General features: G+C 46.0%; 1 protein-coding gene across 10 annotated transcripts in view; it reads left to right on the top strand.

Moving 5' to 3' along the window:
• LOC127562560 (UDP-glucuronosyltransferase 1-6-like) overlaps positions 1 to 15,919 on the top strand; it is an 83,230-nt gene that overhangs the window by 45,591 nt on the left and 21,720 nt on the right. Inside the window, exon 1 of one of the 10 annotated variants that reach the window (XM_051998386.1) lies at positions 1,385 to 2,263. The exons of 6 other annotated variants lie outside the window; for them this stretch is intronic. In XM_051998386.1, the coding sequence (XP_051854346.1) occupies positions 1,400 to 2,263 (864 nt within the window). In that variant the 5' untranslated portion in view covers positions 1,385 to 1,399. Of the gene's footprint in view, positions 1 to 1,384; positions 2,264 to 4,209; positions 5,089 to 7,803; positions 8,683 to 14,024; positions 14,904 to 15,919 lie in introns of those variants that run through there. 3 more of the 10 variants (XM_051998389.1, XM_051998392.1, XM_051998393.1) reach the window with 3 other exon arrangements.

Raw genomic sequence — 15,919 nt, 5'->3', positions numbered from 1 at the left:
AACGTATTGTACACTTGTATTTATGTGACAAATGCTTTGTTGGAACAAACTGAATGCAAAAAGGCTGAAGGCCTTAGACTAATTAGAAGGTTTTTGCATTTGTGCAGGCAAATCAGGTGATGAGGGTCTTCACTAGGTTGGAGATCCTTGAATGGAGGAAAGGATATATGACATATGATAAATGTTATGAACATAGACTCTAAGATATGGGAAGTAACTGGATCCTGCAATTTGAAGAAGAGTATAAAGTCTATCTAAGATTATGAATCCGGGGATGGGAAGGCTGAGGGGCCGTGATCAGAAATGGAAGGGTTTGGGTCAAGAGGGATGGGAAAGTATGGAAAATGTGTGGCTTTCTGTTCCAATTGCAATGCTAATTCTATTCTGCAAACACTTCTGGAGATTTTATTTAAGACACAGAGGCCATGAACCATAGATGATGGAGGGCTGGACTTGCAGGCTCAAGTCTCCCTCTGACCCAAGGAGTTACAAATCAGAGCCTGTTTCTGACCAAGAAGGCTGAAGTGTTAGTAGAGCAAATATGAAGAGCAGGAGACCCTTGGGTCATGTGAACACATCATCTTCTCTTTGTGAGACATAAGCAAATGTGATGTGTAACACATGCTAGAGACTTTGAGAGAACAGATTGCAGAGTTCTGAGAAAGACTTAGAGGATCCCCCGGTCTAAATTTGGACCTAATGGCTGAACATAGGTGGCTCAAAGGAGCTTCAAGACTATCAAGAATGAAACTCAGAGAAGCTAGAACAGAAAGAGGAGAAGAATGGTGCAGAAAGAGGGAGAGAGCGAGGGGACACCAGTGTGCGATGCAGCAGAAAAGTCAAGTCAGGCAGGAACAAGAAGCACATAATGAGGAAGTAAGTGAGAAATGATGGAGAACATTAACTGGAGGAAACTGGGCAGATCCATAGAAACAAAGTACCAATAAGAATGGGCAGCCCAACTTCTGAACAAATCCATTCCCTTCTCCTGGAGTCAGGTTCTGTTCTGTACAATGGTGGATTGGATGAAAAACTTCTATCTCTGGTACCTCCTTGAAATCTGATCCTGCCCTACAAGTGTCAAGAGAGTTTTGTTCTGAGTATATTTTTGGTCCAGAAAAGGAGAGCTCAACATATAGAGAAACACAGAGAGGGACAAAGAGAATCAGAGACACAGAGAGACAGAGAGATTTCTTGTAATGATTAATCTAAGGAGGTGAATCATATATGGGGAGAAGCAAAAGTTCAACTTCTCTTCCAATTACCTTTTGTCTCACTAAGTTTATGGCTTCCATGCCCACATAAAAATAAGGCCCAGTTATCAAAGCTGCCAGATTGTGACAGAGGACAGAGCAGAGTTTAAAGAACTTGCTTTCTCGGGGATCCTAGAGTTGCCCAGATGGCCAGAGGGCTGCGATCGTGGCCCTGGGCCCTGGTGAGGCTGGCTCTCTGTGCTGCCTGCCTGGGCTTTGTCCAAGGAGGCAAGCTGCTGGTGTTTCCCGCGGATGGCAGCCACTGGCTCAGCATGCGGAAAGTGGTTCAGGAGCTGACTCTGAGAGGGCACGAAAGTACTGTCGTGGCCCCGGAACTCTCCCTGCATATCAGAGAAGGACAGCACTACACTCTGAGGACCTTTCCAGTCACTTTCAGCAAGGACCTTTTCAAGGAGTTGATGCATAATAATATTCATAAAGTATTTGAACCAGAACCTTTACTGAAGAGATTTTTGGATAGGATTCCAATGTTGAAGAACTTTACTAATATGCACCTTAGCTTTTGTAGAGAATTAATCTCCAACAAGGAACTGATGAAATCCCTGGAAGAGACCCACTATGATGCCGTTTTAACTGATCCAATTATTCCCTGTGGAGCCATTCTGGCACAGTATCTGTCCATTCCAGCTGTTTATTTCTTGCGAGGAGTTCCATGTGGCTTAGACACCGAAAGCACTCAGTGCCCTGACCCAGCCTCCTATGTCCCCAGAATGGCCACAGAAAACACGGACCGGATGACGTTCCTCCAGCGGGTAAAGAACATTCTATACGCTTTGCCCCAGAATGTGGTGTGCCATATGCTGTATTCGACTTTTGAAAGCCTGGCTTCCGAACTCCTTCAGAGAGACCTGAGTATTGTGGATGTCCTAAGTCATGGGTCTGTGTGGCTCATGAGAACAGACTTTGTGATGGATTATCCCAAACCGGTCATGCCCAATATGATCTTCATTGGGGGTATCAACTGTGCCAATAACAAGCAGCTCTCTCAGGTTGGTATGTGTACCTTAGTTAGCCAGCCAGGGGCACATTTGGTTTTCTGGTTTTTGAGAGAAAACATGGCTGTTTTTAATGAGTCCCAAAAATGAGATGATCCATGGTGGTCTCACGGATGGAAATCTTAGATGAGGATATTCTCCTGCTTCCTCCAGGCTGGCACCTTCTATGGAAGGTAGCATGAGCTGCCTAGAGCACTGGGGCTCAAAGAGGTGCCCCGACAGCCAGAGTAAGCAAGTTTCAGAGACAGGACTCAGAGCCCACTTTTACTAGATTAGGGGCCAACTCAAACCACTTTTCTGCATTGTCACTAGTACACAAAAGAGGCCGAGGAAATACTCAGCTGTCGAGAAATGATAATGAATAATGCTGTGCTTTGCACAAGAAATTGCTCTAGAAATTACGAGTCAAAACACAGCTTAGGGGCATCTTTACCTGGACTTCCTGATCCCCAAACTTCCTCTTGTATTTGCTTTGTACGTGTGTCCACATGGGGGTTTGTAGAGAATCTTGTCCTTTTGTGTTTGTGTCCTCAGCACCCCAGCTAATGTATTGTACATTTGTAGGTATGTGAGAAATGCTTTGTTGGAGCAAACTGAATAAGAAAATGCCGGAGGCTTCAGACTAAGTAGGAAGTTTTTGCAATTGTGCAGGCAAATCAGGTGATGAGAGTCTTTACTAGGTTGGAGACCCTGTGTGGAGGATAGTAAAGACATATGACATATGACAAATGCTGTAAACATAGATTCAAAAAGATATGGGAAGCAACTGGATCCTGCAATTTAAAAAGCACAAAAAGCCTATCTAAGATTACGAATCCAGAGACGGGAAGGCTGGGGGGCCATGATCAGAAATGGAAGGGTTTGGGTGAAGAGGAATGGGGAGGTGGGGGAAATGTGTGGCTTTCTGTTCCAATTGCATCACCAATTCTATTCTGCAAACACTTCTGGAGAAATTAAGGCAGAGAGGCCATGAGCCATAGATGATGGAGGGCTGGAATTGGAGTCAGGAAGGTGCAGGCTCAAGTCTCCCTCTGATCCAAGGAGTTACAAATCAGAGTCTGTTCTGACCAAGGAGGCTGAAGTGTTAGTAGAGCAGATATGAAGAGCAGGAGACCCTTGGGTCATGTGAGCACATCATCTTTGCTTTTGAGACCTAAGCAAGATGTGACACATACTAGAGACTTTGAGAGAACAGATTGCAAAGAGTTCTGAGGAAAAAACCCTCTCTAAATTAGGACCTAATGGTTGAACATAGGTGGCTCAAAAGAGCTTTCAGGAATGAAACTCAAAGAGAAAACCAAAGAGGAAGCTAGAGAGGAAGGAAGAGGAGAAGAAGAGTGCAGAAAGAGGAAGAGAGAACTCCAAGGAAGAATGAGGGGACATCAGTGAGCAGTACAGCAGAAAAGTCAAGTCAGGCAGCAACAAGAGGCACATAACGAGGCAGTAAGTGAGAAGTGATGGAGAACATTAACTGGAGAAAACTGGGCAGATCCATAGAAACAAGGTTGCAGTAAGAGTGGGCAGCCCAACTCCTGACCAAATCCCTTCCCTTCTCCTCGAGTCAGTTTCTGTTCTGTACAATGGGGGATTGGATGGGATGACTTGGAAATCCTGCTCTTGCCTTACAAACATTGGCAAGAGAGTTTTGTTCTGAGCACATTTTTGGTCCAGAGAAGGAGAGCTCAACAGATAGAGAAACACAGAGAGAGGGACAGAGAGAATCAGAGACACAGAGAGACAGAGAGATTTCTTGTAATGATTAATCTAAGGAGGTGAATCATATATGGGGAGAAACAAAAGTTCAACTTCTCTTCCAATTGCCTTTTATCTCATTAAGTTTATGGCTTCCATGCCCACATAAAAATAAGGCACAGTTACCAAAGCTGCCAGATTGTGACAGAGGGCAGAGCAGAGTTTAAAGAACTTGCTTTCTCGGGGATCCTAGATTTGCCCAGATGGCCAGAGGGCTGCAATCGTGGCCCTGGGCTCTGGTGAGGCTGGCTCTCTGTGCTGCCTGCCTGGGCTTTGTCCAAGGAGGGAAGCTGCTGGTGATCCCCATGGATGGCAGCCACTGGCTCAGCATGCGGGAAGTGGTTCAGGAGCTGACTCTGAGAGGCCATGAAAGTACTGTCGTGGCCCCGGAGCTCTCCCTGCATATCAGAGAAGGACAGCACTACACTCTGAGGACCTTTCCAGTCACTTTCAGCAAGGACTTTTTTGAAGATATGATGCATAATAATGTCCATAAAATATTTGAACCAGAACCTTTCCTGAAGAGATTTTTGGATAGTATTTCATTATTGAAGAATGCCTTTCATATGCACCATAGCTTTTGTAGAGACTTAATCTCCAACAAGGAACTGATGAAATCCCTGGAAGAGACCCACTATGATGCTATTTTAACTGACCCAGTGATTCCCTGTGGAGCCATTCTGGCACAGTATCTGTCCATTCCAGCTGTTTATTTCTTGCGAGGAGTTCCATGTGGCTTAGACACTGAAAGCACCCAGTGCCCTGACCCAGCCTCCTATGTCCCTAGAATGGCCACAGAAAACATGGACCGGATGACGTTCCTCCAGCGGGTAAAGAACATTCTATACGCTTTGCCCCAGCATGTGGTGTGCCATATGCTGTATTCGACTTTTGCAAGCCTGGCTTCCGAACTCCTTCAGAGAGACCTGAGTATTGTGGATGTCCTAAGTCATGGATCTGTGTGGCTCATGAGAACAGACTTTGTGATGGATTATCCCAAACCGGTCATGCCCAATATGATCTTCATTGGGGGCATCAACTGTGCCAATAACAAGCAGCTCTCTCAGGTTGGTATGTGTACCTTAGTTAGCCAGCCAGGGGCACATTTGGTTTTCTGGTTTTTGAGAGAAAACATGGCTGTTTTTAATGAGTCCCAAAAATGAGATGATCCATGGTGGTCTCACGGATGGAAATCTTAGATGAGGAAATTCTCCTGCTTCCTCCAGGCTGGCACCTTCTATGGAAGGTAGCATGAGCTGCCTAGAGCACTGGGGCTCAAAGAGGTGCCCCGACAGCCAGAGTAAGCAAGTTTCAGAGACAGGACTCAGAGCCTGCTTTTACTAGATTAGGGGCCAACTCAAACCACTTCTCTGCATTGTCACTAGTACACAAAAGAGGCCGAGGAAATACTCAGCTGTCGACAAATCACAATGAATGATGCTGTGCTTTGCACAAGAAATTGCTCCAGAAATTATGAGTCAAAACACAGTTTAGGGGCATCTTTACCTGGATTTCCTGATCCCCAAACTTCCTCTTGTATTTGCTTTATACGTGTGTCCACATGTGGGTTTGTAGAGAATCTTGTCCTTTTGTGTTTGTGTCCTCAGCACCCCAGCTAATGTATTGTACATTTGTAGGTATGTGAGAAATGCTTTGTTGCAGCAAACTGAATAAGAAAATGCCGGAGGCTTCAGACTAAGTAGGAAGTTTTTGCAATTGTGCAGGCAAATCAGGTGATGAGAGTCTTTACTAGGTTGGAGACCCTGTGTGGAGGATAGTAAAGACATATGACATATGACAAATGCTGTAAACATAGATTCAAAAAGATATGGGAAGCAACTGGATCCTGCAATTTAAAAAGCACAAAAAGCTAGCTAAGATTATGAATTCAGAGATGGGAAGGCTGGGGGGCCATGATCAGAAATGAAAGGGTTTGGATGAAGAGGAATGGGAAGGTGGGGAAAATATGTGGCTCTCTGTTCCAATTGCATTGCCAATTCTATTCTGCAGATACTTCTGGAGATTTTAATTAAGACACAGAGGCCATGAGCCATAGATGATGGAGGGCTGGACTTGGAGTCAGGAAGATGCAGGCTCAAGTCTCCCTCTGACCCAAGGAGTAATAAATCAAAGCCTATTTCTGTCCAAAAAGGCTGAAGTGTTAGTACAGCATATATCAAGAACAGGAGAAATTTGGGTCATGTGAGCACATCATCTTCTCTTTGTGAGACATAAGCAAATGTGATGTGTAACACATGCTAGAGACTTTGAGAGAACAGATTGCAGAGTTCTGAGAAAGACTTAGAGGATCCCACTCTCTAAATTAGGGCCTAATGGCTGAACATAGGTGGCTCAATGGAGCTTGGAGTCTTTCAAGAATTAAATTCAGAGAGAAAATCAAAGAGAAAGCTAGAGAGGAAAGAGGAGAAGACCAGTGCAGAAAGTGAAAGAAGGAGAGACTGCTAGAGTGCAATGCAGAAGAAAAGTCAAGTCAGGCAGGAACAAAACCACATAACGAGGGAGTAAGTGAGAAGTGATGCAGAACACTCACTGGAGAAAACTGGGCAAATCATTTTGGAGAGCAATTTGGAACTACTTTCAGAAAGTTATCAAACTGTGCATTCCCTTTGATCCAGCAGTGTTGGTATTGAGCCTATATCCCAAAGGGATCTTAAAAGGGGGAAAGGGACCCACATGTGCAAAAATGTTTGCGGCAGCTCTTTTCTTAGTGGCAAGACACTGGCAAATGAGTAGATGCCGACCAACTGGGGAATGGCTGAATAAGTTATGGTATATGAATGCTATGGAATATTTTTGTTTTATAATAAATAACCAGCAGGATGATTTTAGAGAGGCCTGGAGAGACTTAGATGAATTGATGTTAAGTGAAATGAGCAGAACCAGGAGATCTTGTACATGGCAACATCGATATTATATAACGTTCAATTCTGATGAACATAATTCTTTCCAAAAAGATGATTGATGTCAGTTTCAATGATCTTATGATGAAAAGAGCCATTCACATTCAGAGAAGATGGCTGTGGGAACTGAGTGTAGATCACAATATAACATTCTCACTCTTTTTGTTGTTGTTTGCTTGCATTTTTTCTTACTCATTTATTTTCCTTTTTATCTGATTTCTCTTGTGCAGCAAGATAATTGTATAAATATGTTTATATAAATATATATATGTATGATTTAACATATATTTTAACATGTTTAACATTTATTGAATTGCTTGTCATAGGGAAGGAGGTAGAAGTAAGGAGGAGAAAATCTGAAATACAAGGCTATGCAAGCATCAATGCTGTCAAATTATCTTTGCATATGTTTTGGGAGTAAAAACCATTATTTTTTTTAATGGGCAAATCTGGGAGGAGAAGCAAGGTGGCAATAAGAGTGGGCAGCCCAACTCCTGGCCAAATCTATTCCCTTCTCCCGACACCAGCTTTTGTTTGGTAAAATGGGGATTGGATGAGATGACTTAGAAATCTTGATCTTGTTATATAAGTGTTGTCAAGAGAGTTTTGTTCTGAGTACATTTTTGGTCCAGAGAAGGTGAGCTCAATGGATAGAAAAGAGATATTGACATTTCTTGTAATGATTAATCTAAGGAAGTCAATCCTATATGGAAAAAAGCAAAAGTTCAATCTCTCTTCCAATTGCCTTTTGTCTCATTTTGTTTGTGGCTTCCATGCCCACATAAAGATAAGGCGCAGTTACCAAAGCTGCCAGATTGTGACAGAGGACAGAGCAGAGTTTAAAGTTGCTTTCTCGGGGATCCTAGATTTGCCCAGATGGCCAGAGGGCCGCGATCATGGCCCTGGGCTCTGGTGAGGCTGGCTCTCTGTGCTGCCTGCCTGGGCTTTGTCCAAGGAGGGAAGCTGCTGGTGATCCCCATGGATGGCAGCCACTGGCTCAGCATGCGGGAAGTGGTTCAGGAGCTTGGTCTGAGAGGCCATGAAAGTACTGTCGTGGCCCCGGAACTCTCCATGCAGATCAGAGAAGGACGGCACTACACTCTGAGGACCTTTCCAGTCACTTTCAGCAAAGATTTTTTCCAGGATATAGTGCAGAGCAGTCCCCATAAACTATTTGAACTGGAATCTTTCCTGAAGAGATATTTTGATATGGTCACATTGTTGAAGAATATCTTTCATATGTATGATAGCTTTTGTAGAGACTTAATGTACAACAAGGACCTGATGAAATCCCTGGAAGAGACCCACTATGATGCCGTTTTAACCGATCCCGCGAGTCCCTGTGGAGCCATTCTGGCACAGTATCTGTCCATTCCAGCCGTTTATTTCTTGCGAGGAGTTCCATGTGGCTTAGATGCTAAAAGCACTCAGTGCCCTGACCCAGTCTCCTATGTCCCCAGAATGACCACAGAACACACGGACCGGATGACGTTCCTCCAGCGGGTAAAGAACGTTCTATATGCTTTGCCCCAGATTATGATGTGCCCTATGCTGTATTCGACTTTTGAAAGCCTGGCTTCAGAACTCCTCCAGAGAGACCTGAGTATGGCGGATATCCTAAGTCATGGGTCTGTGTGGCTCATGAGAACAGACTTTGTGATGGATTATCCCAAACCGGTCATGCCCAATATGATCTTCATTGGGGGCATCAATTGTGCCAATAACAAGCAGCTCTCCCAGGTTGGTATGTGTACCTTAGCCAGCCAGCCAGGGGCACATTTGGTTTTCTGGTTTTTGAGAGAAAACATGGCTGTTTTTAATTAGTGTCCAAAAGTGAGGTGATCCGTGGTGGTCCCATCAAATCATTATAAGCCCTCTACCATCTCCTGAACTGAGTGGAGCTAAAGAGACAAATTTGAGATGCTGGGAGGGTTGGGAATTTGCTTGCCAACAGCTATTTGCAGTGATTTCTTTGTTTCCTCATTGATTTTCTACCAAAATCTTTTGAGTCAAAGGAAATAGGGAAAGCTTGAGCTAGTTCGAGATCTACTGCTCTGTGGGAGCCCCCTCTGCCTATACAAGAAATCCCCTTCCACCTGTCTTCCACAGCATCTCTACTCTCGTACTAATTGTCAAGTCCTCCCCAATTATCGGCTATTTCCCCATTGCCTACAGACAGACTCGGCTCTCCCCACTCTTCCAAACATCCTCCTCATTTGATCCTTCCCTTTGGTGATTCCTGTCCTGTATCTGTCTGAGGTTCTGTGGCTAATTGGCTTGAGAAGGCCTCCGCCTACAAGTCTCCTCCTCCTTTCTTCTCTTTCCTTAACTCAGCAGTCTCTTTCAGCCCAAACTGCCCTCTTCCAGTTACCAATAACCTCCTTATTGCCAGGCCCAACGACGGCTTATCAGACCCCATCCTTCTGGGTCTCCTTCATCGTCAGTCTCCTCCTCCTTTGCTCTCCTGGTTCTCCTCCCTCCCTCCCTGATCCTCATTTGCTGGATCACCATCCAGGCCGTGCTCCTTCCCACGGGTGTCCCACTAGACTCGGGCCTGGGCCCTCTTCCCCTCGTTCACCGAGCGATCCCATCGTTTCCCATGGTTTCACATCCTGTCTCGAGGCTGATGATTCTCACATTCTCCATCCCACCTTAACCTCTCTGCTGATCTCCAACAGCCCATTGCACACGTCAGGCTGGATGTCTCCCGAACGTATCATGTTCCAAGCAGAACCCCCTCTTTCCCTCCAAACCATTCTCTCCTCCTAACTTTCCTGTTACCCCCCAGCCTCCCAGGCTGTTATCCTTGAGTGTTCCCTCTCTTTCGGTTCCACCCACCCCCCTTAATCCATCTGGATAATGACGAGTCCTGTCAGTTTGGCCTCCATAACATTTCTCCGTCCGAATTATCTTCGTAGAAGCTCTCCCCCTTGTCTGCCACTATCTTGGTATCTTGCTGTTTGAAAGCTCAGGATCCCAATGCCTCGGCACTCCTAGAGGGGAGGATGCAGTCTTGTTCGTAACCCATAATATCCGCCAAACCTGCCCCTGCAGGACCCCGGGCCTGTCCCCTGCTGCTGCCCTCATACCCACCATTCAGGGGTCTCCATCCTGCTTCCTCACTGGGAGGGAGAGAACAACACGATACCCACCAGAGCTCCCTCCCAAAAGCCCTTTTTATACATTCTCTCACTGGCGCTGGCTGGGATACTTATCTCCATCTGCACTTGAGGAAACTGAGGTGGATTTGTCCAAGCTGGCAATTGTCCCCCCAGTCCTCCTGAGGCCATACTCAAGAGCCAGCCCAAGTGCACCACCCCTAGCCTCGGGCCAATGAGCGGGGGAGATGGTGATGGCCATCCAGAGGCCAAAGGGAACCCATCCTTCCATGACCTTGGCAAAAGGTTTGTTTGTTTTTGTATCAGTTCTTTGGGGTGGAAACTCCCTCTACCTAAACCAGTGGCAATTCCTCCTCACTCTTAGCCGTAGATAACTGTTTCAGAAGCTGAGCCCCTGAGTGGCAGGCCATTGTTAAGCACCTGCCAGATGGCAGGCACTGTATTGGACTGAGGCCCAACGATGGCTTAATCCATCTGGCTAATGACGAGTCCTGTCAATTTGGTCTCCATGTTCCAAACATCCTGATCTGTATCATGTATCTCTCTCTGTCTCTGTCTGTCTCTCTCTCTTCTCTCTCTCTCTCTCTCTGTCTTTGTCTCTCTCTGTCTCTGTCTCTGTCTCTCTGTCTCTCTGTCTCTCTCTCTCTCTCACACACACACACACACACACACACACACACACACACAATCTCCACTCTGATGATCCTTCAGCCTTTGTGCCTTTCACTTTGTCCCTTCAGATGGAGATGAAATGAGCATGAAGGTCTTTTCGAGGAGATGATATTTGGAAAGTGATTTTCCAACAAGTCAGAGACAATCCCTCGTCCCCTTTTGGACTGAGAGGATTCCACACCAGTTTTCACATGTCAAGGCACCCACTGCAGCGGCCCGCATGGATGGGCTCCCTCCCCCACACTCACAGCCTGGCGCCCCCAGAGGGGTCCTCATCAGAACCACAGGGGCAAGTGTGTCTGTTTGTTCCTTGATTTTCCTGATTCCCTCAGGTCTCAGCTCATACCTGCTTCACGAGGCTTTCTTCTGCTCCTCAGTCCAATACAGTGCCCGCCCTATGGCAGGTGCTTAACAATGGCCTGCCACTCAGGATGAGACAGAGAGACAGAGACAGAGAGAGATACATGTGAGCAGGGGAGGGGGTGAGACCCCATCCTCATACATAGTAGTATTCTGTGACATATTAGCACATTAAAAACAGCATATTATCATATACAGAGCAGTTATGTTTATTGAACATGAAATAACAGAGCTGGAGTGCCAGAAAGGGGACCTGTATTTGCATCGAAGCCCAGAGCGCCACAGAGGGCTGGGCCATGGCATCCCAGGAGCCTGGGAATACGGGGAAAGGAGAAATTCAGCTTCTTTTTTTGCTTCTCACCTTTACTGCCTTTACTAAAGCCAATAATGGGACAAGCCAGGAAGCCCATGCAATCAATCTTCCTTGGGTTCACGAAGCAGAGGGAGGCTGTCTCGGGCCAGGGGGAGGAGAGCTCTAGTCTGTCCTGCTCAGACCACATCTGGAGGGCTGGCCTAGGCTTTGGATGCCACAGCTTTCGGAAGGTATTGGTGGTTAAGCCTGAGATCTTCCAGGAGAAAGGGCAAGTGGGGTGAGGATGGGCCTTGGGCTCATGCCCCAAAAGAGCCAGAGCAGCTGGGGCTGGACCAGAACTCAAGACTCAGAGGGAAAATGAGATGTTCTCAAGTAGCTGGAGATAATCATGAGGAAGAGCCACTGGGTCTGCTCTGCCTGGTCTCCGGGGACACAACCAGAAGCAAGAGGTAGCAGAGGACAGTTTAGGCTTGAATTTCGGACAATGAGAGCTTTCCCAAAGTTGACTGGACCGCTTTATCTTCAGCGGAGTGTTTCAGGTTCTCCAAACCAATATTCCACCAGTCAGTGCACAAACATTTAGTAAACATCTGCTCCGTGCCATGATCCGCTTGTGCTATTCGGGTACGGCTGAGACTGGCCGGGGCCCTGGGTTCCCTTCAGATTCAGAAATTCTAAGCCTGCTGCCAAAGATGCATACCCAGCCCCAAGAAGACTTCTAAAGGGGGGGGGGGCACTGGCAAGAGAGGGGGAAAGGAAAGGATGGACCTGTGAAAAAAACTATGCTCCCTATGGGATACAAGAGGGAAGAAACATGGATCTCGGGCAAGAGAGGCCTGTGAACACTTCTTGATGGAGGGAGATCTTCAAGGAGGAAATTCTCCTGCTTCCTGAACCTTGTGTGGAAGGGAGTACGACCTGCCTAGAGCACTGGGGCTCAAAGAGGTGCCCCGACAGCCAGAGTAAGCAGGCTTCAGAGACAGGACTCAGAGCCCGCTTTTACTGGATCAGGGACCAACTCAAACCACTTCTCTGCATTGTCACTGGTACACAAAAGAGGCCAAGGAAATACTCAGCTGTCAAGAAATGATAATGAATAATGCTGTGCTTTGCACAAGAAATTGCTCCAGAAATTACGAGTCAAAACACAGTTTAGGGGCACCTTTACCTGGATTTCCTGATCCCCAAACTTCCTCTTGTATTTGCTTTGTACGTGTGTCCACATGGGAGTTTGTAGAGAATCTTGTCCTTTTGTGTTTGTGTCCTCAGCACCCCAGCTAACGTATTGTACATTTGTAGGTATGTGAGAAATGCTTTGTTGGAGCAAACTGAATAAGAAAATGCCGGAGGCTTCAGACTAAGTAGGAAGTTTTTGCATTTGTGCAGGCAAATCAGGTGATGAGGGTCTTCACTAGGTTGGAAACCCTGTGAGTGGAGGAAAGGCAAGACATATGACATATGACAAATGCTGTAAACATGGACTCAATAAGATGTGGGAAGTGACTGGAACCTGCAATTGAAGAAGAGCAAAAAGCCTATCTAAGATTACGAATCCAGAGACAGGAAGGCTGGGGGGCCATGATCAGAAATGGAAGGGTTTGGGTGAAGAGGAATGGGAAGGTGGGGAAAATATGTGGCTCTCTGTTCCAATTGCATTGCCAATTCTATTCTGCAAACACTTCTGGAGAAATTAAGGCAGAGAGGCCATGAGCCACAGATGATGGAGGGCTAGACTTGCAGGCTCAAGTCTCCCTCTGACCCAAGGAGTTACAAATCAGAGTCTGTTTCTGACCAAGAAGGTTGAAGTGTTAGTAGAGCAGATATGAAGAGCAGGAGACCCTTGGGTCATGTGAACACATCATCTTTGCTTTTGAGAATTAAGCAAGATGTAACACATACTAGAGACTTTGAGAGAACAGACTGAAAAAAGTTCTGAGAAAGACTTACAGGATCCCCCTCTCTAAATTGGGACCTAATGGTTGAACATAGGTGGCTCAAAAGAGCTTCAAGTCTTTCCGGAATGAAACTCAGAGAGAAAACCAAAGATGAAGCTAGAGAGGAAGGAAGAGGAGAAGAAGAGTGCAGAAAGAGGAAGAGAGAACTCCAAGGAAGAATGAGTGTGTAGTGCAGCAGAAAAGTCAAGTCAGGCAGCAACAAGAGGCACATAACGAGGCAGTAAGTGAGAAGTGATGGAGAACATTAACTGGAGAAAACTGGGCAGATCCATAGAAACAAGGTTGCAGTAAGAGTGGGCAGCCCAACTCCTGACCAAATCCCTTCCCTTCTCCTCGAGTCAGTTTCTGTTCTGTACAATGGGGGATTGGATGGGATGACTTGGAAATCCTGCTCTTGTCTTACAAACATTAGCTAAAGAAACACAGAGAGAGGGACAGAGAGAATCAGAGACACAGAGAGACAGAGAGATTTCTTGTAATGATTAATCTAAGGAAATCAATCATATATGGGGAGAAGCAAAAGTTCAACCTCTCTTCCAATTGCCTTTTGTCTCATTAAGTTTGTAGCTTCCATGCCCACATAAAGATAAGGCCCAGTTACCAAAGCTGCCAGATTGTGACAGAGGACAGAGCAGAGTTTAAAGAACTTGCTTTCTCGGGGATCCTAGATTTGCCCAGATGGCCAGAGGGCTGCGATCATGGCCCTGGGCTCTGGTGAGGCTGGTTCTCTGTGCTGCCTGCCTGGGCTTTGTCCAAGGAGGGAAGCTGCTGGTGTTCCCCGCGGATGGCAGCCACTGGCTCAGCATGCGGGAAGTGGTTCAGGAGCTGACTCTGAGAGGCCACGAAAGTACTGTCGTGGCCCCGGAACTCTCCCTGCATATCAGAGAAGGACGGCACTACACTCTGAAGACCTTTCCAGTCACATTTGACAAGGACTTTTTTCAGAATATGATGCGTAATAACATCCATAAAGTATTACAACCAGACCCTTTACTGAAGAGATTTTTGGATAGGATTCCAATGTTAAAGAACTTTACTAATATGCACCTTAGCTTTTGTAGAGAATTAATCTCCAACAAGGAACTGATGAAATCCCTGGAAGAGACCCACTATGATGCCGTTTTAACTGACCCAGTGATTCCCTGTGGAGCCATTCTGGCACAGTATCTGTCCATTCCAGCTGTTTATTTCTTGCGAGGAGTTCCATGTGGCTTAGACACCGAAAGCACTCAGTGCCCTGACCCAGCCTCATATGTTCCCAGAATGGCCACAGAAAACACGGACCGGATGACGTTCCTCCAGCGGGTAAAGAACATTCTATACGCTTTGCCCCAGAATGTGGTGTGCCATATGCTGTATTCGACTTTTGCAAGCCTGGCTTCCGAACTCCTTCAGAGAGACCTGAGTATTGTGGATGTCCTAAGTCATGGGTCTGTGTGGCTCATGAGAACAGACTTTGTGATGGATTATTCCAAACCGGTCATGCCCAATATGATCTTCGTTGGGGGCATCAACTGTGCCAATAATAAGCAGCTCTCTCAGGTTGGTATGTGTACCTTAGTTAGCCAGCCAGAGGCAATTTGGTTTTCTGGTTTTTGAGAGAAAATGTGGCTGTGTTTTTAATGAGTTCCCAAAAATGAGATGATCCATGGTGGTCTCATGGATGGAAATCTTAAATGAGGAAATTCTCCTGCTTCCTCCAGGGTGGCACCTTCTATGGAAGGTAGCACGAGCTGTCTAGAGCACTGGGGCTCAAAGAGGTGCCCCGACAGCCAGAGTAAGCAGGTTTCAGAGACAGGACTCAGAGCCCGCTTTTACTAGATTAGGGGCCAACTCAAACCACTTCTCTGCATTGTCACTGGTACACAAAAGAGGCCAAGGAAATACTCAGCTGTCGACAAATCATAATGAATAATACTGTGCTTTGCACAAGAAATTGCTCTAGAAATTACGAGTCAAAACACAGCTTAGGGGCATCTTTACCTGGACTTCCTGATCCCCAAACTTCCTCTTGTATTTGCTTTGTACGTGTGTCCACATGGGGGTTTGTAGAGAATCTTGTCCTTTTGTGTTTGTGTCCTCAGCACCCCAGCTAATGTATTGTACATTTGTAGGTATGTGAGAAATTCTTTGTTGCAGCAAACTGAATAAGAAAATGCCGGAGGCTTCAGACTAAGTAGGAAGTTTTTGCAATTGTGCAGGCAAATCAGGTGATGAGAGTCTTTACTAGGTTGGAGACCCTGTGTGGAGGATAGTAAAGACATATGACATATGACAAATGCTGTAAACATAGATTCAAAAAGATATGGGAAGCAACTGGATCCTGCAATTTAAAAAGCACAAAAAGCTAGCTAAGATTACGAATCCAGAGACAGGAAGGCTGGGGGTCCATGATCAGAAATGGAAGGGTTTGGGTGAAGAGGAATGGGGAGGTGGGGGAAATGTGTGGCTCTCTGTTCCAATTGCATTGACAATTCTATTCTGCAGATACTTCTGGAGATTTTAATTAAGACACAGAGGCCATGAGCCATAGATGATGGAGGGCTGGACTTGGAGTC

Source organism: Antechinus flavipes, chromosome 4, assembly GCF_016432865.1.
Source record: "Antechinus flavipes isolate AdamAnt ecotype Samford, QLD, Australia chromosome 4, AdamAnt_v2, whole genome shotgun sequence".
In the NCBI taxonomy this organism is placed as follows: domain Eukaryota; kingdom Metazoa; phylum Chordata; class Mammalia; order Dasyuromorphia; family Dasyuridae; genus Antechinus; species Antechinus flavipes.
Note: the sequence above shows the minus strand (reverse complement) of the source record. Positions and strands in the feature narration are given on the sequence as shown.